The 27,497-nt window shown below is 43.0% G+C and overlaps 1 protein-coding gene across 1 annotated transcript in view; it reads left to right on the forward strand.

Moving 5' to 3' along the window:
• The window catches only part of LOC107113149 (A disintegrin and metalloproteinase with thrombospondin motifs 9-like), a gene marked incomplete at its 5' end in the record, with an annotated part of 147,551 nt that overhangs the window by 89,006 nt on the left and 31,048 nt on the right, over positions 1-27,497 (forward strand). The window contains 3 exon segments of the mRNA XM_015414419.1: positions 15,289-15,456; positions 24,281-24,365; positions 24,368-24,435. Coding sequence (XP_015269905.1) covers positions 15,289-15,456; positions 24,281-24,365; positions 24,368-24,435 — 321 coding nt within the window.

Raw genomic sequence — 27,497 nt, forward strand, 5'->3', positions numbered from 1 at the left:
TATAAATATAGAAATAAAATGCTATGGCTTGGATCCAGTGGTGTTTCTGTGGATGGGAGGATTTCTGCCCACAGAGAGCAACTTTCTCTCCACTCCCCTCCTGTTGTTACTCAAAAAATGAAACACTGCTCTTCGGGGTCCCTTATCACCTAAGAGCAGCAATTCAAGGGCATTTTGAACTACAGTGTGAAAGGGGAAGAAAGAAGATCATGCTCTGCAGGCAGAAGTTCTTCATCCCACAGAACCACTGTGCCTATGTGCGGTGATTCTCATCATTGGCTCATCTACCTCCCGGTTCCTATCTTAAAACCTGCTCTATGTATATAGAAAGTGCAGTTTGTATCCGTCCAGGTTGTATTAATGGAGTCATTACTGTCCTATACTAGATTGGATTGCACAATTAAGGTATGCATATCTCCTGCCTCTGCGCATTGTGCCCCATGGTGACATGGGTGTGTGTGTGCACCTAGGGTTTGTTAATATGGATCAGGTACATTTTAGCATGTTTCAACTATCCACGCAGACACAGCAGAATGCTATAGTGAGCTGTACTTAAATATGCCCTTCACAAGCATGTACAGATTTCAGCTGCTGGAGACTGCGACAGATTTCTTGATGCAGATGTGTCACAGGGAGCTTGTCATATTAAAAGTCCGAATGGCTGTAGTCTTCAAGGCACATTTTGAAGTTCCACGGTTTGGGTGTTGTAGTAGTTCACACTTATGAATCCCTATATGTCTTAGAGTCCAACACACATACCTTAAATAATGCCTGTATTGCAGTCTTAATGAGTTAAATCCCTAAATCCTTAGGACTGGACAAGTTGTGTATAGGAATAAATGAAAGATATTTTTAAAAGCCTTTCATTGCATCCACACAAGTAATTTTAAGCAGGGGTGATGATGGTGGTCATGGTGTAATTTAGCATTCTTGCAGTACTTACAATCCGGAAAGTACTTCACAATCCTTATCCATTTGTACATATAGGAACCCTGTAATGCAAATAATTTTTGTTGGTATTTTTGCCTTGTGTGTGTGTGCGTGCACATGCACATGTGTGTTTGTGTGTGTCCATGCATAAAAGTCATGGCAACATCTGGCGACTCCTACTGGGTCATGGAAGACATTCAGAGAAGTAGCTTGATATTTGCTTGCCTCTGGTGCCTGCCACACGGCAGGGAAACCACGAGGCAAAGCGCGGCTAAATAGAGCCGCTCCAATGTTGAGACGCTGCGGCGGGATCCCACGGATCCCCTGGCCGCGGCGCCTCTTCTCCCCGGCAAGAGCAGACGCCGGGGAGGATGTGCCCGATGGGAGGGGGAGGCTGCCGAACTGCGCATGCCCAAGCATGCGCAGTACGGCCAGGGGCCGGGATGCGGCAGCGCAAGGACGCGCCACCGATCCCACGGCCGGCTTGGGGCGCTCCAGACGGTTGCAACCACCTGGATAGGTGGTTCGGTTTTGCAGCGGGGTATCGCCATTCGGGCCGGATCAGGGACGGAGACGGCACGCTCCCCAGATGTTGAGGTGGGATCGCGGCCGTTTGCTCCGCCCCCGTTCGGTCCCGCTCCCGGCCCAAATGGGCTCGTATGAATGGGGCCCCTGCCTCCCAACCCTGGTATTCTCTTTTTTATTCCCTGATGCAGTCTACCTTCTTAAATAGATTATAGGGTCGGCTCTGTTTAGCTTCCAAGATCTAATGACATTGGGGTTGCCTGAGCTATCCAGGTCATGGCACAAATAATTAATTTTTAAACCTGTTGTAACTTTAATACTTAATAAAGATTGCTCCTGATGATGTAAAGAATAATAAAATTTATGAGTTGAGACTTGAGCAGTGCACTGATTTAGCCAAGGCTACCCAAATAAGTATAAATGGCGCAGATTTTGTTCCAAAATACCATGGTTTAATTCAGCTAACTATGGTTAGAGTGATTGTCTAAATGTGAGCCACTACTACAAGAGGACTAGTTAGGTTCTGCCAAACCAGGTTGTGCAAACATGGTTTGAAGCTGGTTTGTTAACCAGAGTTACTCTTAGCTGTGGTTTTGTGTGATGTATGAAGGCAGAGATACTTGGCTTAAGCAAAGACAGTGAAACCAGCATTTTTCAAGGCAAACCAGAATTTGACTGGCCATCTGCAAGCCATATCCTGGTTTCACAAAGTAGAGTTACCAGAAAATGAAGTTTGGCATTGTCACTGAAATGGACCATAGAATGTATTTAAACAACTGTGTCATAGCTCCAGTATAAAGTTCATCAGTCCAAGAGGCCACTCTAATTATGACTTATGTGTCTTTGACCTTGATACACATGCATACCTGTAACCTTGGTTCATATATGTAGCTGGGAATAGTATTTAAATACTGGCAGAGGAGCCACACTGTGTAACTATCCTCCAGTGTGAACTGGACTCTGTATGACTGTAGAGGCTCACTTTGTCACACATGTAGTATTTGAGTGGAAGATGCATGTAAGCTGCATCTGCACTATGCTGAAAGTTATTTGTGCTGCACATTAGGAAGCAGTGGCACATAACATGTGGTTTATATGTGGAGTCCATTACAAATGTGTCTGCATGTAGACCAACCATACAGAAAGTTAATTAAATCCACAAGAACTACCAGATTCTGGGCTAAGGACCTCAGTCACAAATGCTCACCTTTCAGTAGTATTTAGGCACTAAATGTTAGCTGACATTACAGATTTTTTTTTTACTACCCCCACAAATTCAGAAAAAGTTTTGGATTCCGTATTAGTTAAATGAGATGAAATTATTTAGAGTGTGTGTTTTTTAGTTTAGCCCACGCATGACACAAGGCTATTATAATTCATGGATTCCAACTGAAGTTACAGCGGCTACTTTAAAAACAATCACATAATCAGGACTTCTGTAAAATGAACATGACACGTGATTGGGGTCTTTAGCCAAGAATCTGGTAGCTCCTGTGGATTTCATTAGCTTTCTTGATGGCATGGAAGTATGACAATTTATTCTATACGTTATGAAACTAGAGGTGGTCTTCTAGTGGTCTATATGGGAGTGTGATTTGCATTTCAACATGCTTCTGGTATCGCTTCATGTTCTTCAATCCAGGTCTTGTGTTTTCTTTCTTTGCCTATTCCCCATCCAATAGCCTGGTTTTCTATTCTGTGACAAGAGAGAAAGACAAAGATTATGGATTTGGGGGTGGGGTGGGGGAATCACAGCATCTAAACAGATGAAAACTGACAATATGTACAAACATGTCACTTTCAATAAGACTATCTCAGTAGTAAAATTTCCCTGTTCCGCTTTTCAAAACAAAACAAAAGATTTTTAATTGTAGGGGGGAGTAAAAGGCCACGAGCAAAGTCTCTCTGTGTGTGGATATGTAAGAGGAAAAACAGAGAAGCTCGTTTCCATTTAGATTTAAGTTTAAATTAAAACTTTGCTACGGGGAGGGGGAAGCAAGCTCCTCCCTTTTTATTAACATGGTAGAACACTTATTTAGGAGAGGGAATATTAATACTTTGATTAAGAGATACCATAATAATTAAGGCATATATGTTTGGCACTTAGGTTCTTTTCAGAATCCTGAGTTTTAACTCTTTAACAAGGGACACCTTGAAGTAAAACACTGTCTAAAAACAAATTTATCCTTAAACAGCTAGATCTAAAAGCTAGAAAAATATCTTAAAATTCATTGTAATTTCATTCTTTGGTGGATCATCTTGATTTGCCTTTTCTTAAAATCAGTACCTCTAGAAAAGGAATATCAGTGAATAAGTAGAATGTATATGTCAATGATTGTTTGGCATTCCTCCATCAATCAATATATGTAATTCTCAAGATGACCAAATCTTGGATACTTAAAGCTGGAGACAGGAGTCATGAGCAGACAAGACAAAGCTTTCTGTGAACTTGATGAAACCCCCAGGTCTGCAGAAAAGTCTGAAATCTTAAAAAAAAACAACCTCTTTTAAAAAACATCGGGGGGTTAAAAGCCTTCAAAATTATAGAAGCAGCACCTGTACCTTGAAGAAACAAATGCCCGCAGTGGCTGTTGCCAGGCAACCACAACAGTATTGCCAGCTTTCCAGCCTTGGTTACTGTTAGTACGAGATGGAGGGATGGGGATGGGTACTTTCCAGGTTTGTTATGGCCTTTGAGGGAAGACTCATTGGTGCCAACCCAAGCAGCAATCACCAAGCAAGCTGCTACCACTGACTTGCATGACTCACTCAAGTCTAGCTGCTTGCTGCTATTCAACATCAACCACCCCATGAAAGCCTGTGTGGTGTAGTAGATGGAGTTTCAGACCAGGATCTGGGAGACCCAGGTTTAAATCACCATTCTACCAAGGAAGCTCACTGGGGGACTTTGGAAGGAGAGAAGGAAGGAGGAGGTAGGCAGGAGAGAAGGAAGCAAGGAAGGGGGGGGAATATGAAAGTCACCAGGAGGATGGAAATAGGAAATAATAGAGAGAGGGATAAAGGAGAAGGTGAGGTACCCCTACAAGTCTTTGCAGGTTTCCCAGCGCTTAACTGGAACTGGCAGCCATCACTGCACAACAGAGCCATAGTCTTTCTGGGTGTAAAGGGGAGTGAAAGAGGGAAAACTCGAGACAGGTGGGACATATAAAGGTAGGGTGGAAAGGAAAGAAGGAAGCAGGAAAAGGGGAGAGGCTGAGGGAAGGGAAAAATAGTGGGGAGGGTTAAATGAGATCCCCCCCCTCCCAGGTCCCCCGTTTGTAATAATACTATATGCAAAATACAAGGTATTGGACTTCAGTCTCAGAGACCTAGGTTAAAATCCCCACTTTACCGTGGAAGCTTACTGGGTGACTTTGGGCCAGTTGCTCTGTCAGCCTAACCTGCTTATGGGGTAGATGTGAGTGTAAAATGGAGCAGGCAAGAACAATCTTTTAAACTGCTTTGGCTCACTGTTGGGGAGAAAAGTGGAGTACAAATTGCTAAATGAACTAAGACTTGCAGAAGAGTTGTGGCCCTCTGGCTCTTTTGATATATTTTATAATGCAGCCTTTAGGGGATGACTACTCTATTTGCATAGAAACAGGCAGCACTGTTCACAAACGGTTTCTTTAAAAATCTTGGTGGCTTTTGTTTGAATCTGGATATTCATATTTGAATTTGAACTTTATACAACCTATACATATTAATGGTACAGTGCATGTGTTTTTTAAAATTTTAAACAATGTATGTATCATATTTCACTGGTGCTAGGCAATTCTGCTCACATCAGTCTCTTTGGGTATCTTGGGTAGAGAGGAAGTAATTTGTCTGAGGTCACCCTGTGAGCATTGTGGCTGTACAGATACTTGAATCTGCATCTCCTTTGTCCAAACTCAATTTGTTATCTGTTATACTACATTGACCCACAGATCACAGCACTATAGCATATAAACAGCAAATATCTGATCCCCCATGCCTCGCCATGTACTTTGATAGTCTGGTTTTATTCTATCTTGGCTTTGTAATGTTTGTTCCAAGGCTTTCCTTAGGAGATAAATATTTTAGTGTATTTCACAAACAGGTTCTGTGGCCATGGAAGAGTTAGCTCTGAATGACTTCTTGATACACAGAGCTCAGCAGTAACAAGCAGGTCTGAAACCTGACCTCAAGGTCTCTAAACTATGTGGCATAAGGAACAGATCAACATAATACTGCAGGGTGTAAATTTGATTGGGAGTCCTAACTCATAATATTGTGAGACTTTTTGTGCATTGGAAAGACATGGTAAATTCTTCTGTTCCTACCATTAAAGTATTTCAAACACACACAGCCACAAGAGTGCTCTGATCTGTACTTTTTCTGTATATTCAAGAAGAACCAAGGTCAAAGCTTACCTCACTATGGAGTTGTTACTGATGGAAATTACAAACAGGATGTGTAGTTTCCAGCTGTAAAAACAATTCTTGAAGTCAGCCATTGACATGAGAAGTTCATGGGGGGGGGAAGGTCAAGGAAGATTGTATCATTTGTTGAATGATCATGCAAACTTTTTTAAAGATTAATTCAAAATGCTTCAAATAAACTGATATTTTATAAATCTAAGGCTTCGGTCACACGGGCAGGAAACTGTGGGGGGGGGCGTGGCTGTTTGCCCCGGGGCAAACTAACCCGCGGTTAAGCGATCAGATCTCCTGTGGAGGTACCGTGGAGGTACCGTGGGTAGGGAGAGGTGCCGATCACAGCACACGCCTGCGTGCAATGAAGAAGCATGTGGTGCGGCAAACTGGTTTTCTTTTTTTGTGTACGCGACGAATGCGCATGCTCCGTTGGGTGCGTGTGCGCATCCACAGAGACTTGGGGGGGGACCCATGAGCGGGCGCCGGATGCCACCAGAAACGCGATCAGACGCCCGCCCTTGGCCCGCGGTTTCCGGAAACTGGTACCTTCGAGATACTAGTTGCTGCATGTTTTCGGCAGGAAGCCTTGGTTGTGCCATGGAAGCGGTACGCTTCCCAGATGTGCCGGTGAGATCGCACCCGGAAAATCCGCCTGTCTTCCGTCTCTCTTGCGTGGCTAATGTTCCGTGTGACCGCAGCCTTAGTTGGCCTTTCACATGCAGATATTGTTATAGGACTAAATTAGCTGACTGTAGGCATGTTTGAATGTATTACGGAGAGAGTAGTTAAAATGTATAGTCTCTTCTCAAGGAACTTGGAAATTGCTGGACCTTTAGGAGTGAGCAAGGCCCTTTCTGCATCCATATTTTGCCTCGGCTGTCTTCTGTTCTGCATTCCCTCCCACTGTCACTTTCACTTCGTTTTGGGGCTTTCTCTTGTTTTTGTATTTCATTTACAGTAATCTGCATTCAGACTACTTCCAGCACACTGTTGCCCTGCAGCTACCAAAACTCCTTTTGCAGCGATTCTTTGTTCTCATCCGCTTTCAAATTGCTAATCCTTTCTAAAGTAAAAATGTTTCTGCCAGTACTTAAGTACTGCCCACTGCCCCTCCACTGTTTCCATCTCTCTCTCTTTAGGTTGACGCTTCCTCCCCATTATGTTTGCTTTCCTTCCTTCTCCAAAGACAAAAGAGGATGTGTCCTCCTGCTCAGGCAAACTTTTAAAAAGCCAGAGAGTGCATAAAAAGGAATCAGTAAATATAAAGGACTAGGGGATTCCCTGCTTCCAAATGTGTCTGTCTTGCATGTGTAGGTCTGGATTTCCCCCTCCTTTCCCTTTCTTTTTGCAGAATTAGGGGGGGGGGGTTGGAAGCCAGCTCAAAAAACATGGGTTTTGCTTACAGAATGCATACAAAATACAAAAATAAACTGGAGGGGGGGAAACCAGTGCAGAGGGAATGTGTGCAACTGTGAAGTCATCCCTTAAGGCTTGACTCCTCGGATTCTGTCAGAGCTCTCTCACCCCCACCTACCTTACAAGGTGTCTGTTGTGGGGAGGGGAAGGGAAAGGAGTTTGTAAGCTGCTCTGAGACTCCGAGTGAAGGGCGGGGTATAAATCCAGTCTCCTCCTCCTCCTCCTCCTCCTCCTCCTCCGGAGCAAGCTGTCAGTGCAGAAAGGCCCCAAGTGTCTGACTGTGCCAACAGTGTGTAGTGAATGCTGTGTGACATCCTCAATCTTTTTATAATACTGATTTTATTTTAATTGTATTGTTTATATGATTGTTTTAGAAGTTACTTTGAGCTTTGTAGGAAAACCAAAAATATATTTAATTAATAAATTTAAAAGCCAAATGAAATAACCATTAGTGGGACTCACTAGTGTTAACACCAAAGTTACTTTTGTGTAAATTGGAGGGATCTGTTTTTCATTTGGGTTTGGAGGGTTTTTTAAAAAATGAATGTGTTATTTCATGTTGTTCTTTATATTTTGTCTTTTTAATTATTTTATTGTACATTGGTTTGGGCATCATTATGTGAAAAAAGCAATAAAGTATTTGGGAAAAATGCTGATGTATGCTAATAAATTATAATAATAATTAGATCCTGTGATCTGTTTCTGCCAGCACAAAGGCACTTCCGCCTGCAGAGGAAGGTGGACAGTTTACTGGTCCTTCCACTATAGACCCTGACCTCTTGTCCAGTACTGTTCCTGAGTGGCAGTTTTTCAGGGGGCCACCACTGGAAAAGGCAGAATCCCCTTCCTTCCATGCCTGGTTTTCTGACCCTAGATCATAAGATCCAAACCTTTATATTGAAAGTGTCAGCATTTTAGGTACCATTAGATGAACTGTTATCCTTACAATGCCACATTTCTAAATATGAGGATCCATTTTGTAGAGTCATTCCAAATATACAATGCTCAAAAAGGCAATGGACATAATAATTTAGTCCTGAATATTTGTACCTTCCAGTCTTCTACATGTCTGTTTTAGCTCTTTGCTTCATGCTTTGCTGTTTTATCTTTTTGCTTCGTGGCTCTTTTATCTCTTTGCTTCAGTGTATGCACACTGAAACTCATCAGGGCTTTTCTTTAAATTCTGCATTAACCATGGTCAAACCCTCATTGCCATCCTAAGCAGTTAGGCAATTCTGAACCCATTGAAGTCAAAGAGTTTAGAAGGGTGTAACTCTGCTTGGGATGGTACTGTAAGGCTGCAGTCAGATGTGCAGTTTGATCTGGTGTGGCCCCTGCTTCTAATTGATCTAATTATTTTTTTTGTAACGAAGAGTTTTGATCAGACCTCCCCCCCCTTAAGCCGCCTCATCCTGTGTCCTGTGTGCTGCTGGCACTTTTATGTAAAAGCTTGGGGCAAAGCTGCAGTCACAGGTAATGCTCCCTCTAAGCTATGGAGTCTTGTGAGCAAAAATTCTACTTTGTGAGCTACTGGCGTTGAAGTTGTGAGCGAGAGATTTGGCTACTGCATAAATTAGTTTGCTCTGGAGCCATCCTTCCTGAGCTAAGACAACAAAAATGTGTGAGCCGGAGGCTAAAAAACTGTGAGCTAGTTCACACTAACTGAACTTAGAGGGATGCCAAAAGTGATCTCAGACTGCCCCCCTCCCTCCCTCACTGAAAAAACTCATCTATTCAATTAACCCCTTCCCTACCCCATGGCTGGAAAGCACAGAAAAAAGTACACAGGTCTCTTTCTTTGGAAGTTTTTTAAAAAGAAACATAGTTTTGAGATGCTCCTGAGAGAGAGATGCAAATATGCAGTTATGCGCAGCTCGCTAACTTCCTCCATAAAAAAGGCCCAAACTGGAAGGGAACGTCCAGACTTCCCAAGCGGCTTGAGAGCTCAATAGATTGATTAGGCATCCGGAAATGTGGGGTGAACCTGCATGAACCAGGAAGGACTGGACTTTGCCAAATAACTCCAGCTCGAAGACAGGTGAGAACTGGGTGCCCACAACTGGAAATGTTGTGTATTTTAAATCCAGAAGGGAACCGCAATGTCACCAGATCAAACAGCATGTCCGATCGCAGTCTAAGTTATTTAGGTTCCTACTCCATCTGAATTCATTGTGTTCTGTATGTTTCACCCATCCTAGTATATTACAAAACTGCTGACAGTTCTGGTTTGTGCCATTTTCCCAATAGAATTATGGGGTTGTAGTGGATCGTTTGGTGAAAATATTGATTCAGAGACGGGTAGGGGGTGGGGTTAAATAGACAAACTCCATGCTGCATGCTGGGGATTATCAGAAAAGTGAAAATAAAACAGCCAATATTGGAATATTGTATAGGGCTGTGGTACGGCCCCATTTGACAAATTTAGGTACAGTTCTTGTCACTGTATTTCAAAAAGGATATTGCGTAGCTGGAGAAATCACAGAAGAGGGCAAGCAAAATGTTTAAGGGACTGGAGCACCTTTCCTGTGATGAAAGGCTGAAGATTCTGGGGCTTTTCAGTTTAGAAGGTAGGTGGCTAAGAGGGGACATGATAGAAGTTTATAAAATTGTGCACGTGGTGGAGAAAGTAGATAAAGACAGAGCTTTTTCTCCCTCTCCCGTAAGACTAGAACTCAGGTACCCAAAGAAGTTGATGGGCCATAAATTGAGGACAAGAAGAAATACATTTACTTAAGAGTAATTAAATTGTGGACTTCACTGCCTGTGGACTTAGAATCTGTCAGTGGATTTATCAGTGATTTCTAGCTAAGTTGGGTACAGGGGACCGCCATATGCCCTGGCCCCTGTGGCTGATTTGTTGGCCCTCCATGGTAACTGTTTGGCTGCTGAGTGAAACAGGATGCTGGACTAGATGGAATGGTGGTCTGATCCAGCAGGGCTCTTATATTCTGAAGAGAAAGTAAGCACTGAGTGCACCCAGACGACCTGGCAATATTTTGCACATCTCCTATAATGTATACAGAGAATGTGCCTCTTTTTACATATGTCGTATTATGTGACTGTTTTAGATGTGTGTCAGCTGTTCAGTAGTAATCGGTAACAGTGAAAATGGTCCAGTGGCAGGGCCAGGAGGAAATCTCCTCCTCGGGCAACCTTTCAGTAGTAGTAGTAGTAGTAGTAGTAGTAGTAGTAGTAGTAGTAGTAGTAGTAGTAGTTCTTTTTATCATGCAACTGGGGCAGGCTTCCTATAGAAAATAGATGGGTTTCTATAGCAGAGGTATGTGGCAGTAAAAAAAAAATGCCAGCGCAGCACAAAAAAAATTATTGAAGGATTGACAGTAATACTATTGTATTTTTTTCAAAACTGGCATGATGAATATAATAGATTCACTTAGTCTGACAGTTGTCTAAATCTCTAGAAAGCAGTTACGGATATTCCAGCTTCAGTATCCACCTACTTCTAGTTAGCATAAATCAACCTTCCTATTACATCTCAAAGCCTCAAACTGATTAGCATCTCTGTGCATCAGAGGAAGAGACGTTGAAGCCTATTAGATGTTACTTGGCTGCATCATCCTGCATTGACTCCATTCTAAAAAGAAAACAGAATGTTACTTTGATTAAATTACAGTGAAATGTGTTTGTGCCAAAGAATTAAGCTGACAGTGTTTGTGATATAACATGCAATGACTTGTTTAACATGTAATGCAGAAATCAAAATTGAATTGCTCCCTACATCATGCTGAGTAAGGGGCCCGTTCGGCAAAGAACTGTCATATTAAATTCTTGTTGTGCGTCCAGACCCCTTTTGATTCCTAAACCTTTTGGTGGAGACTAATCTGAAAACCAGAATGACTCAGAGGCCCGCATGCCAAAAGTGGTCACATTTGAAAAAGTTCAATGAACCTGCAGAAGGAGGTTGGATATTGTTGCTCTACTACAAAGCTTGCAGCCAACCTACCTGCTGATTTGCTTTATGCTTAGGCTCATAATGTCATGTTGTGGCTGCTTGGCCTTCTTTGGAACTGGCAAGTGTAAAAAAAATTACTGAGCTTCTTCTGGTTAACTACACATGTAATTAACAAGACTACAACAGCCCACCTGCACTATAAAAGGCAATATTGATAACATTTTCAACATTGTACATTTTTGGCTGGGTTTCATTTGTCTTTAACTCACATGGCCACATGGAATCTGCTTTATACTGAGTCAGACGGTTAGTTTATCAAGGTTAGCCACTCTCCAGATTCTCAAGTAGAAAAAAGTCTTTCATGTACTACCTGAACTTTTTAACTGGAGGTACCAGAGATTGAGCCTGAGGTCTTCTGCAGGAATAGCAGGCCTGAGACCTTCTGTGCCACTGAGTCATGCCCCCTGTGAAAAACGAATTCCTGCAAGGTATATAGAAGACCTCGACTCAAAAAAGGTTAAACTAATTAAGCAACTGGTTTGAAGACATGAACTGCCTATGAAGCCCAATTAGGGTTGCCAAAGCCCCTGGTTTGGCAGGGGTCCCCTGCTTTTGGGGGGCTTTTACCCGCCGGCAGCCAGCTGGCCACCAGGGGAAGCCCTGCCCCCAAGCCCCAACACCTGCCGCCACCCCCTCCCTTCTTTCTTGAGAAAGAGGAGAGAGGAGTGGTTGCAGGCCAGCCAATCAGGCATGCAGAAATGCTGGCACCCTGCAGTTAAAGGGGCCCTAACTGCAGGGAGCCGGCATTTCCACGCACCCGATCTTCGCGGAGGTCAGACACATGGGGAAACACCAGCTCCCTGCAGTTAATGGGGCCCCTTTAACTTCAGGGAGCCGGCGTTTTCCGCACACCCGCTATTTGAGGAGGTCAGGCACGCGGGGAAATGCCGGCTCCCTGCAGTTAAAGGGGTCCCTTTAACTGCAGGGAACAGGTGCTCCTGTCAGGCGGGTGGGCGGGAGGACGTCCCCAATGTGATGTTATCACGTTGGGGATGTCCTGCCCCCTACAGGAATTACCCTCAAAGTCCCCCACTGGGGGGGAAGATAGGACTTGGCAACCCTCAGCCCAGTGTGCCTTCCATAGAACTATTCCACCACACAATATTTAGATATTCCAGCACCTTTGAATCACCACATTGCTGAAGGTTTTCACAGTTTCCACTCTGATACTTCACTGCTTCGTACAAAACAACCTTTATCTGTCGATATCAATAACAGAAAACATTTCTTCTTTAATTTTATGTCTATTTCCAGCTCTGCTTAAAAACGCACATACACACACTTCCCCCAACAGTACTGGCTTCAGCAACTGCCAGCTAGGCATTTTATTGGCAAGAATGATTGGCCACTGATTCACAACAATCAAAGGGGGGAGCAGAAAGGTCATCCTTATTGGTAGCTGTTGGGGGGAAAGGGGGGGAGCAGTTTCTTTGGCACAGCAATCAGAACACGAGCTCCTTACTAGATAGCAATTATGGAAATGCCCATTGCAAACTCAGACTTCAACTACATCATCATCTGCTTTTTCTCCCTCCCCCTTCTCCAGGTCCCTGCATTGCCAGTGGGTAGTTTCCACCACAGAACTATCTCATGGCTCCACTGTTGCCCAGGCTGTTTCTTTCTTCCTAGTAAAAGGGGTTTTAGTTTCAATTGGTGTGAAAAGATTATGGAGGTAGACGAAATTCAGTGCCAACTTCCTTATTTTTTACAGCCCTAAACAACTTGAGGTCAGGGTACCTGATGGACCATAGCCAATCCTGCAGTTAAGACCTGCCTCTCAAGCCCTGCTTGCCATGTCCATGCCTTCAGAGGTGAGGCGGGTGGCAACTAGAGACAGGACATTTTCTGTGGTGACACCTCATGTTTGGAAAGCCCTCCTCCTTGAGGCTCACCTGGTGTCTACTCTCTTTTAGAACATAAGAACATAAGAGACGCCAATGTTGGATCAGGCCAAAGGCCCATCCAGTCCAACACTCTGTGTCACACAGTGGCCAGAAATACCAGTGCCATCAGGAGGTCCAGCAGTGGGGCCAGGACATTAGAAGCCCTCCCACTGTTGACCCCCCCCCCCCAGCACCAAGAAGACAGAGCATCACTTGCCCCAGAGCCCCTAGCTATACCTTGTGGCTAATAGCCACTGATGGACCTCTGCTCCATATGCTTATCTAATTCCCTTTTGAAGCCATCCATGCTTGTAGCACCCACCACTTCCTGTGGCAGTGAATTCCATGTGTTTTAGGCACCAGGCCAATCACATTTTTTTACCGAGGCTTTTAGTTAGAAGATTTTGCCTTAACAGTTTCTGCTTCTGTTTTACGCAGTATTTGTGCTGCTTATGTTTTTAATGGCTTGTTTTTAATATTGTGGAGATTTTTATTGTAAATTGCCTTGAGCAGGGCTGTTTCTGTAAAAAAAAAATGCTCTAGCAATTTGGGGCTTAAAATCTGGGCCCATGGTGCTGTATGTTTACATTTTTCAAGATTCAAAAGGTTAGGCTAAATACATACTTCCTTTCCTGCTGTCCTTCCGTGATGATCAGATAAGAAACTCTGCTGTAGATAGCCAGGCATATCCTGGCCACATGGGAGCTACAGCAGAGTTACTGAGGAGCACTAGGGCTGTAAGAATTCACTGCTAGCAGTTGGAAGCCATGGAAGGAAAGCTAGCCATTTATAAAGGAAGCGCTTTCTTGCTTTTGTATTACAATAGAAGATTGCCCACAAATGTGCCCACATAAAAGTCTTTATTTTGGACATTTCCATTAAAACTAGGTAAAAGATCACTTGGACTCCTTGGGGATACGTTTAAGTGTATTGCCCTTTATGTTCTACCAAGTCATATTTATTTATTTATTTATTTATTATATTTATACCCCGCCCATCCCGCGAGTGGGCTCAGGGCGGCTAACACTGCGGTACAATGTACCTAAATGACATACATAAGATTTAAAACTCTATAAAATATCATAAGCAATACTTTAAAACATAAATTAACAGTTTCTGCTAAAGTGCATACAGTACAACACATTAGATGGCGCGCTTCCAGATCTCATACTACATTATTACACCACTCATCATCCCTCGTGCCGGAAAGCTTAGCGATATCCAGGACCAGATCTAAGATCCCAGCCTTCACTAGGATCATTGGTGGTAACAGTGGTGGCGGCTCCTATTGGAAGGCCTGGGGAAGAGCTCCGTCTTGCAGGCCCTGCGGAACTGTAAAAGGTCCCGCAGGGCCCTGATCTCCTCCGGGAGCTCATTCCTCCGGGAGCTCATATCTCTTGAACACATAAAGCTGTCTTATGCCCAATCAACTCATTGGTCTATCAGGGTTAGTACTGTCTGCTCTAACTGGCAGTGCTCTCCAGGGTCTCAGGCAAGAATCTTTTGCATTATATGCTACCTAATCCTAGTACTGGGAGATGCCAGTGATTGAACCTGGGAGCTTCTGCATGCAAAGCAGTGGTCATTTCCTGAAATATATCTTTATATGCCAGGAATTTACCAAGTCTAGTATCCAATTTAGAGGTCTGGGTCTATTGCAAATTAAACATGTATGATGTAATATTATTTTGTTCATTCTAAACCTGTTTCGTGATAATTAGTCAGTTTTTCTCCTTAGTTCCGTTATTGTATGAAAATGTAAAGAACTTATCCCTGTCTGTTTTCCCAAGGGACTCATAATTTTATGCCCTTTATAAATTCAAAAAAGTGAACATGTTGACATTTTAGTCAAAACATCCGTTTCAAAACAAGACTAAAAATACACCATATTTGAAGAAAAGTTTTGCACTAAATCTGTATTGGTGCATTTGTTTCTTCTTTTTTGCTTTATACCTTATTAAATATTTATTTGAAAACTGATGGAAAACAACTGAGTGAGGTTGGGAGACAGCTATTGATGGCAATGATCCTCATGTTCTGTTCTGCCTCTTTGTGTGAAATTGTGTCGCATGGTACATTTTTTTGTCTTTGTGCTGCCAAAATGCAATATCCTGTGTGTAAGAGCGTAGCTATATAAGATACATGTGTCTTTACTTTTACGTTGCAGTGTTCGGTCTCTTGTGGCCGAGGGCAGAGGTACCGAGATGTTTATTGCTTGTCGAAGGATGGGAAGCATTTGGAAAATGATCTTTGTAAGCATCTGGCTAAACCAAACGTGCAAAAAAAATGTAGAGGTGGCAGGTGCCCAAAGTGGAAAACAGGAGACTGGGGACAGGTAAGATGTGACATCCTGTTTTTGTACCAAGCTCTCTGAGTATTAAACATCTGGTTAGTAGCAGAAGGGTATAGCCCAGGGGAAGCATACGTGCTGGCCAAATAAAAGCTCCCAGGTTCAATCATTACCATCTCTAGAGCAAACACGGATCAGGTAATAGGGCTGGTGAGGACCTCCGCTTGAGGCTCCGGAAAACTGTTGCCAGGCAAAGCAGATAGTACAGAACTAGATGGAACAGCATTGTGATTTGGAATAAGGTTGCTGCATATTTTCACCTACATGTTACTGTTTGTGTTTCTTTTACAGTTTATTGGTGGAAAACTAAAATACGAGTCTTCTGGCACTTTTTAGTATGGCTAACCACCCAGGAAGGCTTATACTTAGTAAAACTCCTTTTCTGGTTTTAGAGCAATAGACTAACACGGCTATCCGGCTGAGTGTTTGTGCATGTCTTTCCTCAGAGAAGTATGGCATCCATATGGCTAGGGCCTCTGATCAGGTTCATATAAGACTGTGTTGCAAATCTTCATTGCATGACCATTTCTAGTCTGACCGCTCTAAACAGTCAAAAAGTAATTGGAGCTAATTCTGGCTCCATTACTCCTTCATTGTAGCATATGAATATTCATACTTTAATAATGGCAGTAACTTGGAATGAATATAACTCCCCTAGGTGTATTTATTTTACAGTCTACCCTTACATCAAAAACTTGATAATCAGATACTATCTTTACCTGAAGGAAAAACTAGGATTTTTACCACATGTGTTACCAAGAAAAGGGCCATATTAAATGCACATACAGGCTACAGTTGTGTACAGTAATTTTTTTAAAAGAAAAATCTTTTGTGTATTTTCTTTTCATAGAGAGATACTCTTACATTCAGGGTCATCTTCCTTCTGAGTAAATAGGTTATTGAAAAGCGAGAAGTAAGTCTCTGAGGGTACATATGCCTGAGGACTTGAAGACGGGTTATGAGAAATTGTTTTGTGAAGTAAAAAGATGTGCATGCTGCGGCCAGACTAGACTTACAGTTCCATAATCCCCTCCAGTCTCTCATTTTTTTCCATACCTGGGTCATCCCAGTTATTATTTGAAAGTTAGGGCCTTTCTAGCTAATATAGTACCCACCTTTTATAATTGTAATTTAGTGAGAGGAGATCACGACCTGTTGTTGCTAGGCAACTGCCTAGGCTGCAGTCAGGTGTTGTTCTGCACATAAGAAACCTGGATTGAGCCGAATAGCTGGGCTTGCTTATCACCTGCTGAGGGAAGAGGTGGCTGCAGTGGGCAGTGGATTACACAGAGCCAGAGTACAGGTGAAGACCTGGCGAAGGCAGAGAGGATAAGGAAGATACACAGAACAGACCGTTATTTGAACACTGACTCCGCTAAGCCAGGAATGTCAGTTGGCAGCTTTTGGTTAGCTGCCAGTGCCTAATAGGATTTTCTCGGCTCCTGTGAGTCAAGTTCTTGGCTGCCCTATTGACTTGGATGAAGGACAGCATGAAAGCAAAAGTGCCTTGAGTCCAGCTTCAGGAAGAATGAAAGCACCTTGGTTTCCTCTTCCAATCTTGAGGAAGATGGTCAGAGCAGAAAGCAGGGGACTTCATTTGGAGTACTGTGTATATGGTTGTGGTTACTGTATACTGTATGCCAATCTAGCAGTTCGAAAGCAAGAAATTGCAAGTAGATAAATAGGTACCATTTTGGTGGGAAGGTAACAGCGTTCTGTGCGCCTTGGTGTTTAGTCATGCTGGCCACATGGCCACGGAAACGTCTTTGGACAGCGCTGGCTCTTTGGCTTTGAAATGGAGATGAGCACCGCAACCCTAGAGTCGGATTCGACTGGCTTTTGAGCAAGGGAAACCTTTACCTTTACCTTACTGTCTCACAAAAAACAGTATTGCAGAGCTGGAAAAAGTGTGGAGGAGGGCAACCAAAACGATTAAGGGGTTTGAGCATCATTCATATGAGGAGAGACTAAAGAGGATGAGACTTGTCAGGTTAGAACAAAAGATAGGTAAGGGAAGACATGATAGTGGGTTATAAAATTATGCATAGGGTGGAGAAAGTAGATAGAGGGAGATTTTTCTCCTCTTCCCGTAATACTAGAACTTGGGGACACCCAGTGAAGTTAATGAACAATAGGTTCAGAAGAACAAAAGGAAATATCTCTTTACTTAAAAAGTAATTACATTTTTGAATTCATTGCTACTGAATGTGGTGATGGCCACAAGAATAGGTGGCTTTAAAAGGCAGTTAGACTGATTCGTGGAAGATAGTCATGGCTACTGGTGATGGTGACTAAAGGGAAGCTCCATCTACAGAGGCAGCAAATCTCTGAATACCAGCACTAAGATGCAGCATCAGGGGAAGGTTTTTGCTTCTGTGCCCTGTCTGTTGGCCCTCCAGGGCAACCGGCTGGCCCCTGTGTGAACCATTATGCTGGACTAAATGGACTGATCCAGCAGAGCTCTTATGTTCAGTTATAACATTGTCCTATACAACAAGGCACAGATAATGTTGAAGTCAGGGAAGGTCCAGCTGTAGTAAGTAGAGCCAGCCTCAGATCTGGGAGACCCTGTTAAAGACACGAAGCTCACAGGATAACCATGGGCTGCTCCCTGAGTGTAACTTACCTCACGTGGTTTGGGGTGGGGGACAGAACACAGAAGGTCAACCATGTACGCTTTTCTCTGCTAATTGGAGCAAAGGCAGGATAAACATGTGATTGATAGGACCTTACCAGCACCACAATAGTCTGGCTTTTGAAGCGAACCAGATCACTTACCAACAGTATATTTTAAAGTGTGTTGAGTTCAGCCTTACTTGAAAATATTATTACATTTCTCCCTAATTTCTCACTTGGTTATAGATTAGAAGTGCAGCTACATTTGTATATCATAGGCAGATTACAGAGTTCAGTTTTTAAAGCCCAAGATCTTGTTCTTCACTATTAAGAGACTGTAGAATAGCATACCATTTCTGGTCAGAGTCTTTGTTGAAGATTTGTGCCGCTTTTTATCTTCTGAAAACAATTTTCGTAGCTAATAAAATCATGCTGGTTAATGCGTAACAGTCTGTCAGTTGCCTGAGCATATATAAAAGCAGACATTTTAAAATTTCTAAAAATTATCTCACATGATTGGGTCCAATTTGAAAAGAAATCCCAGTTAATAAGGTTACAGTGTGATTTGTAGCCTATGACAATATGTTATGACTTCTCAATTAAAGACTACAATTGCATTCCTGTGGCCGGTTGCCTATGCTTAAACCCATTGACACCAATGGAACAAAGCATACATAACTAAGAGTGTGTAGTTGGATATACAAGCATGCCCTCCCCAAATGCAGATGTGAAATTAATCAAAATTTTTTATGTGTATACCTGTGTGCAGGTTCATAACTAGTCTTTGTTAGTAATTATAAGAAGAGCCCTGCTGGATCAGACCATTGACCCATCTAGGCTGCGATCATATGCACAATTAGACCCGACATAGGTGCGAATGCCGGGCAGATGTAAAAGGCGTGATCAGACAACATCTGGGAAGCACCCCGCAGATGTCAGCAACCCGTTCTCCTTCGCCACAGAAGCGAAGTTAAAAGACACCGGGGAAAATCCGGTAGTAAACAGGTTGCGACGGGCCACAGACAGACTTTCCCCTGTCTGATCGCTCCAGCGCACTCTCCTGCCATCGGAATGGTCTGATCAGGCCATCCCGACTCCGTGCCATTGTTTTTCCCCCCTTCTCTGTCTGTGCATCATTGCAAACTCCATAGGGAGCCCTCAGTGCGGAGGTGCGATTCATCGATTCCTCGGTTAAGCCGGTGGGAAACAAACGGCACAAAAGACCCCAACTCACCCACAGTTGCATCTGATCACACACTGATGGGCTGCACCTGCAGCTTCAAAGGGAGGTTTGATCATGCAACTGCGGGTCTATTTCCTCTGGAGGAAATAGCCTCGCTTCCTCTGGAGGAAATAGCCTCGCTTCCCTCCCATTTTATCTGGCGCGTGTGACCATACCCCTAGTCCACTATCCTGTCTCACATAGTGGTCAAGCAGTTATTCAGTCCATGAACAGGCTACTATGAGGGCTTTCCCACAATTTGTTGTCAACTTGTGGAAAACTGATATGTCCTTCATTATATTATAGCGAACAATACCCATTTAGGCCATGTAGAGATCTGACCCATGAAGTGGTATGCTGTTGTGAAAATGGCTTTTTAAATTATTATTTACCAAATAACATATCATATGACACCCACTTAAAACATTTTAAAATCAGCCATCATTACTCCAAGAACACTTCCTTATATAGTCCATCTCAAAAGTCATATAATTTATTATGGCACAAAGCAGTGGCATATTTTGTCTAGCTTTGCTGTAGGAAAGTTAGAGCAACAAGAATTGCCTCATTAGAACGTTATGCTTTTTATGTTAGACTCCATTGTTGGGGAAATATTTTTGTTAGTTGCTGCTAAGTATTTTCTGAAGCCTGTTGAGAAATGACCAGTTAAAAGGAATGTAATAGCACTCTAGTTTATGTGAGTTTCTTGTAAGTCCAGGCACAAGAAGCATGGCCATAAGTTAAGAAAAAAACAAAGACACTGTGTCCGGAGATTACAAGAGGAAAGGAAGTAGAGACATGGTGTACTATAAGACACCTGGGGGAAAGCCTGCAAAAATAATGGTTCATCTTTTATATAGTATTACCAAAGGTAGAGAGGGATGAAGAGACAAAAATCATGAAAGTGAATAAGGCATTACTTAAAAAAAATGGCTCTGTGCCCCTATTTGGCAGCTAGTTTTATGGAAAGGTCACACAGGTAGAAGGTGGTACCATTCTAGGGTTGCCAAATGTTACCTACCTTGCCGGCGGGAGACTCCAGCACGGCTCCTGGTGTGTGCGCGCCACATGCATGTCACAGGGAAGTGACGTTATGACGCCGGGAACGCTGGGGGCGGGGCCACGGCCATACAAGGGAAAACCATAGAGTTTTCTCTTGTAGGCCGTGGCCCCGCCCCCAGCGTTCCCGGCGTCATAACGTCACTTCCCTGTGATGTGCTTGCTGGGGCGGGGTTCCCCCTGGGGCCCGATTCCCCGGCGTCAGGGAACGGGCCTCTGGAGTGGGGGGATTTTTGCCCCCCGGGGGGATTTGGCAGCCCTATACCATTCTCAGAATAAGACATTTTTCATAATTTTTAACCAGTTAGTATGGTATGGTAGTAGTATGTAGGGTTGCCAACTTCCAAGTGGGGCCTGGAACCCTATGTAATTACAACTGATCTCCAGACTACAGAAATCAGTTCTCCTGAAGAAAATGGAGGGTGGATATTATATCCTTCTGAATCCCCCAGCCCTTCCCAGGCTTCACCACCAAATCTCCAGGAATTTCCCAACACGGAGTTGGCAACCCTAATCTTTACTGCACTTTTCTGCTTTCAGGTAAAGGAGTGGTTTACATGAACTGTGAGCTATCTGACATTTATACCTCACCTTTCTCCCCAGTGGGGACCCAAAACAGCTTACATCATTCTCCTCTCCTCCATTGTATTCTCACAACAACCCTGTGAGGTCGGTTAGGATGTGTGTGACTAGCCCAATTGTGTGACTAGCCCAATGTCACCTTGCACATTTCCATAGTCAAGTGAGTAGAGAGCCAGTTTGGTGTAGTGGTTAAGTGCGCGGACTCTAAACTGGGAGAATCGGGTTTGATTCCCCACTCCTCCACTTGCAGTTGCTGGATGACCTTGGGCAAGCCATAGTTCTGTCAGAGCTGTTCTTGAAAGAGCTCTCAGCCCCACCTACCTCACAGGGTGTCTGTCATGGGGAGGGGAAGGGAAAGGAGTTTGTAAGACTCCGAGTGAAGGGTGGGGTATAAATCCAATCTCTTCTTCTTCTGTTTGGACCTGTTTTTCCCAGATCCTAGTGTAAAGCTCAAACCACTACACCACATTGGCTCTCAGCCACACATCTGAATCCCTCTTGCCAGAAAAAGCCTTGGACATAGCCATGATGTGTTCTAACATCTGTCTTGAAGGAGCTATTACTATCTTCCTAGCAGTACTAATAGGGATATTTGATTTCACTTCAGCTACAGTGTATCACTGTATATTATCACAGCAAATGTAAAACACTTGTAAATCACAAACGAGGGCTGAAATCCCTTTCAAAATACACCGCAGTTTAGTGTTTCATATACATCCCTCAGTCTTTGAACCTACTACTCCATTATCCCATGAGAATAAACAAGTGTTATTAATCACAGGGGAAAGCACCACACCATATGGGAAACATTTGCATCACCCTCCACAGAAATCTAGCTGCTCCACTTTTCCAAGTTACACAAAACTAGCCTTTCATAAATATTTATAACCTGAGGAATGTCCATAGTCAGCTGTTCTTGGAGTCTGTTCGCTTTACGGAGCACACAGTCGATAAAAGCTGCAGCGCAGGAGAAATCCTGTTTTAACTTGTTTGGGTAAATGATCTTTTTCCAAAACAAAAATACACACACAATACAAATTATGAATGTAAGAAGATGAAATAAAAGTGTGATTTGCAAAAAAACAACAACAACCCCTAATTATTGCCCTGACCTGGATAGCCCAGGCTAGCCCAGTCTCATCAGGCCTTGGAAGCTAAGCAGGGTCGGCCCTGGCCAGTATTTGGATGGGAGACCTCCAAGGAATACCAGGGTTGTGACACAGAGGCAGGCCATGGCAAACCACCTCTGAACGTCTCTTGCCTTGAAAACCCTATGGGTTTGCCATAAGTCGGCCCTGACTTGACGGCACTTTCCACTGCCACCATCAGGAATTTGCAATGAAAACCAAAAAAAAACTTGCTCTGATAAATGTGATGACATTATGGAATTTATGGACTTGTTGCTAATTGCTCCCACTGTCCCAAGAGCTGTCAAAAAATACTTGCAGATGGCAGAATGCTATCCCCGGTATCCATGTTTCAAATGCACTATAACTTCAAGAACGTTTATAGATATTACATTAATAGATTATAAATTGATGCTTAATAGCTCCCGCATTAACAAGGCCTATCAAACGATTGCCTTCAGTCTTGCTAAATGTCAGCTAAAATACGTTGCACCATCTTGACTTTTAAACCTTTCATCTGTAAAAGTAATTATCCTCTTCTACACGTGCTCAAGCGCCTTTTAAGATGTACTGATGAGCCATATATCATCTGCTGTCACATGAGGGCAGCAATCCTATGCACTCTTACTAGGAATTAAATGCCGTTGAACTGGAGAGGACCTTGTTTATGCATAACAATTGTATATAATTGGGCTGCATGTGTCCTTTTGGTATGTTGTTGACAAATCTGCGGCCCATTACCCATGAATAAATGACCTCAGTGGGACTTACATGTAAGTGTGTTCTGGACTGCGACCATTATCACTATCAAGCTCTACTTAATTGTTTTAATTAGGCTGTTAAAACAAGGATCTCTAGACAAATATTGTTGGGGTTTGTCTGTTCTTAGTTTGGACCAATGTTCAGCCTGGCTTCACTGCGATTAGCGTTAGGCAGAATATGTTCAAATCATAATAAAACCAGGAGTCACATGAAAAAAGGACAGAAAGAAGACAGATTGCTAGCTAGAGAATTGGCCACCCACCGATTACTGTAGAGGGTGCAGAAAACCCTGTTCCCTCCCGTGGGGAGGCAGGAGGCAGAATGCCCAGAAACCTCATAAGGCAGTGATCCCATTGGTTTACCTGTGGGAACCTTTGAGGAACAAGCCTTTGACAATCTATAGGTGCAGCAACATCTGTCCAGCCTTTTGTTGCTTCTGAACATCCCCAATTTGATGGCTTTCTTCCTCTCCCCCCCCCCAAGCATTCAGGAAGCTCATAATCCCATTAAGAGCCTTATGCAAGGGGCCATGACTTGTCACTTACCTCGAAGCATGAACATTTTGCTCTTTTGAGAGGTTAAGCTGGATGGTATTTATATACGTGAGGAGTTTTGTACACATAGCTGTACCTTGAATAATTCTGCTAGGATCCCAACAGCTGGAAGCACTTTATGGATGCAAAATAATCCTCTGTGTCCTGAAGAACTTTTTTTTTTGCCATCAAGTCCCAGCTGATTTAGAGCAACCCTTGTGGGGTTTTCAAGGCAAGAGGCATTCAGAGGTGGTTTGCCATTGTCTGGCCCTGCCTCGCAACACTGGGTCTCTCATCCATCTACTAACCAGGGCCCAGCCTGCTTAGTTTCTGAAGATTGGGCTAACCTGGGTTATCCAGGTCCGGGCATCCTGCAGAATATTTCCCTTGGGGGGAAAGCGGGTGATTCTGTGGCTCCAAAGCAAAGCCTGCCGCACCAAGAGGCAGATCAGGGTGGCTTTCTCAGTCAGTAGGTTTCAGGCACCAGTAAAGATAGTCCATTGTCAGTTGCTTCATTTTCTTACACTAAGCTTTAGAAATATAGTTGTGGTTACACTCAGACCTGCACAGTGTTATGATCTAGGTTTATAAAACCGATTCTGAGTGTGTTAAGCTGATGGAAAGGGGTGAAACCAAAAAAATGGCTCAAGTGGAATAACTGGTAACCAAATATAAAAATTTGGGTGCATCCCAGTTTTGGGGAGAGCTAAGCATGCACCAGGTTTGCATTTTCTACCTCAGACATAAAAGCCCTGCTCAAAACTGCTGGTAGGTAGCATTGCTGAATTGCCTGCAGAAAGCAGTGGGGACCTTTCTTAGAATTCTCTCTGCCTTTCCAAATACTAGAGATATTTTTACCTACCATAAAAAAAATAGATATTTGACACTTACTTTTTGTCCTTCATCAGTGCTCGGTGTCCTGTGGGAGAGGCGTTCAGCAGAGAAGCGTCTACTGCCATCTGGGCAGTCACAAAACAGTTAGGGAAACCGAATGTGCCCAGCTCAAGAATGCCAAATGACTGAATGTACCATCTACAAATGGGAAACAGAAGACTGGCAAGAGGTACGTAGATAAGAGTGTGTGTCTGGAAGCACAGCTTACACTAAAGTATATTAGAGAGAAAGTGCTCCTGATATTCTTTGCTATTGTATTACCTGAATTAGGGCATTTCAGTTGGCAGGATGGCATACAGGGTGGACTCATGGCCAGGGACAAGTGCCAGTTAGATCATCGGAATGGTTGTTCAGGCAAATGCTCAGGATTAAGTTCTTAAAGAAACCCAAGGATGCATCCAAAAACCTATTAAAGTTGGCGACCTGATCCACAAATCAAAACAGGAAGCTTATCTTTTTCAGCAGGCAAAATAACTGTGTGTGTGTTTTTTAATGGGTGCAGTGTTTGATCAATGAATGAAGTGGGCAGCATAAGCAGTACTCATAGCTACTGTCATCTGCAGAAAAAATGATTACCACTTTTTCTTCAGTGTAATCCACTTATTATTAACCATGTACCTAATCAGTAAAGGCAAATTTGTTGTAACATGTTTACATGAGTTATAGAAAACTCATAAAAACTTGCATTCTGCAAGAACAATTGTATTTCAAAAAGATCCTTTCTGGGAAGCAACGTGCAGTTTTGTGCAGGAAACGTTTGATAGTGAATAGTGATGTATATACAACAAATAAGTCCCACCCGTTGTCAAGATTCTGTCATAACATATACAAAAAATCTAATGTGTGGTGTGCGGGTATTGAGACTGACCATGTTTAGCAAGTGGCATTAAGGCAACAGACTCCACCCCTGATGTATATGTGTTCACTTGAAGGGGTGTAGAGATGTCCTCGTCTTCATTTACGTTAGAAGGAGCAGGAAAGGGCTCTCTCACAGTAATCAAGGACCCTGCATTTTCATATGCAGATTTTGTCAGGCTTCTCACAATCTATTGGCATATTCTTACAAGAATTTGACACTCCCTTAAAGCAAACATGGGAATATTGGGGGCAGACTTTGCTGTGGGATTTGTCACCCAAATGCCACTCCCCTTCCTATATACATTAGTTCTCATGGATAGGTTACATAAAAAGGTTGTGTAGTTATAAAATGTAGTTACACGTAGGTAAGGGGAGGGACAAACAAAGGTCATTCTCAAAACCAGTGTTGTTTAAATAGTTCTGTTGACACCCTTTTTTAAAAAAGAAAAAACATGTTTCTAAAGCCTGCTGTATATGGTTCTGGTTAGAAAGAGATAATGCGAAATAACAAGACATCCAACAGTTCTCAGCATTGTGGTTTCACAAGGTCTGGCATGATTAATATTGATCTCCAGAGTCAAGGTTTCACAGCAAATTAGTCAGCAGCAGCTAATTTAGGGAAGGAGGCTGTGGGAAGAAGGGAACACTCCTGTTCGGCTCTCAATCTGTTGTCTGCCCATTGTGTGTTTTGTAAACTTTTCCTCAGACAGGTCAGACTTGTGTGTCTCACGTCTCTCTGTGTGTGTCTTTATTGAAACGGGGCCCGTTCCAGTCGGGGCCAGAATTGGGTGTATACATGTTGGTATGTGGTAGGTGTGTGGTGGTTCTAGTTTGATGTATTGTATATCTCAAAATAAGCAACAGATTTAAAAGTATACGTTTGTAAGTATGAACCTCCAAACTCATAATATAGTTTTGAACTGAGGCTGTTGGATTCTTTACCTGATGCCTCCCCACGCCACCACCGCCATTTAAGTTTGTGAAGGCTACAACATCATGCTTAGCATGTTGGACATTGTCTTGTGACCATCCACTTTTTTATCACTTTTGCTTGATGAGCTTCGATGTTAAGGGAGGGGCGCGAAACATAAAAAGCAAACATAGTGCCTGGCTCTCCAAATTCCAAGCGCAACTCACAGACAGCAGAAAGAATGCCCAAGGCTGAGGCAGTAGCCTCCTCTTTTTAATCATCTCTCAGGCAATGATCTTGCCCTTGACTTGCCTCAACATGTTGCATTAATGCAATCAGAAGCCCCCAGCATAACACACACACACCCAGCATATTGTGGACCTAGGGGATAATTTTGAAATTTGCTTTCTGCTCGCTTAAAATCCAGAGAAACAGCAGTTACATATAAAGATATATGAGGATTAATAGAAACCCTCAGGAAACATATATTAATTCAACGGTTGTAAAACATCATGACTCAAGCAGTGCTACAGTAACGTACACCAGCTCAGAATCCTCTTTCTGTAGAAAGTAAGGAACAAAAAAAAAAAAGATTTGACTTTGCATTGTCGGTCTTCAGCAGAGGTATTGTAGGAAACACACTGTAAATGCAACACATCAAAACTAATTCAGATAATTCATTTACAAGCCCTTTTTCAAAAAGTAAGTCATCAAATAGCATCTGTTTGCTGAACTTACCAAATTGGAGTAATTAGCTCGCAAAGCCACGGCTCCTGCCCTGCCTTTCCCTCTCTTTCTTTCTCTCTGGCTGTTCCTCACCATTTTTTGCTTTAACTTTCTACAACTGGAAAGCATTAGATACCCCTCCCCCCCACACACACACACATTGCCAACCCTTTTGTGGGAGGTGAATGTTTGATGGGTCACGCTGGTTTTCTAAAGCTTTCCAGGCTCCCCCTATGCTGGGTGTGTGTGTGTGTGTGTGTACACACACACATACACTCTCCCTCTCTCTCTAAATCTCTAACATGTGATAGAACAGAGTGCAAGGAATGTCTTTTTAAAATTGTTTTTAAAGCCTGATTATCTTCTTCCCCATAAATAATCATTAATTGAATGACGGTCCAGACTTTTGAATTCTTGGTCCTTTATAGATATAGATAAGACCGCCGTTGGGGGGGGGGGTTGGCTGATGGCCCGTAAATGGGGGGGAGGACCCTACCTTGCTTGCAAATAAATGAGTTTGCATGTAATTTATTAAGTACAGAGTGAATTAAGCCAGCGGGTAGTAAATCCAAAGTGACACAAAAGGTCTGTTGGAACTAGGGTTATGTTCTCATTAGTGCCTAAATTTAAATGGCTGTCTCTTCCTGATTTAGTTTTCCCTGCTCTTGTTCACAGGCCTTGTAGAATTCAGATGTGCTTATTTTGTTTTATTTCTGTATGCGACTGCACTTGAAGAT

Source organism: Gekko japonicus, unplaced genomic scaffold, assembly GCF_001447785.1.
Source record: "Gekko japonicus isolate JY-2015 unplaced genomic scaffold, Gekko_japonicus_V1.1 scaffold1472, whole genome shotgun sequence".
In the NCBI taxonomy this organism is placed as follows: domain Eukaryota; kingdom Metazoa; phylum Chordata; class Lepidosauria; order Squamata; family Gekkonidae; genus Gekko; species Gekko japonicus.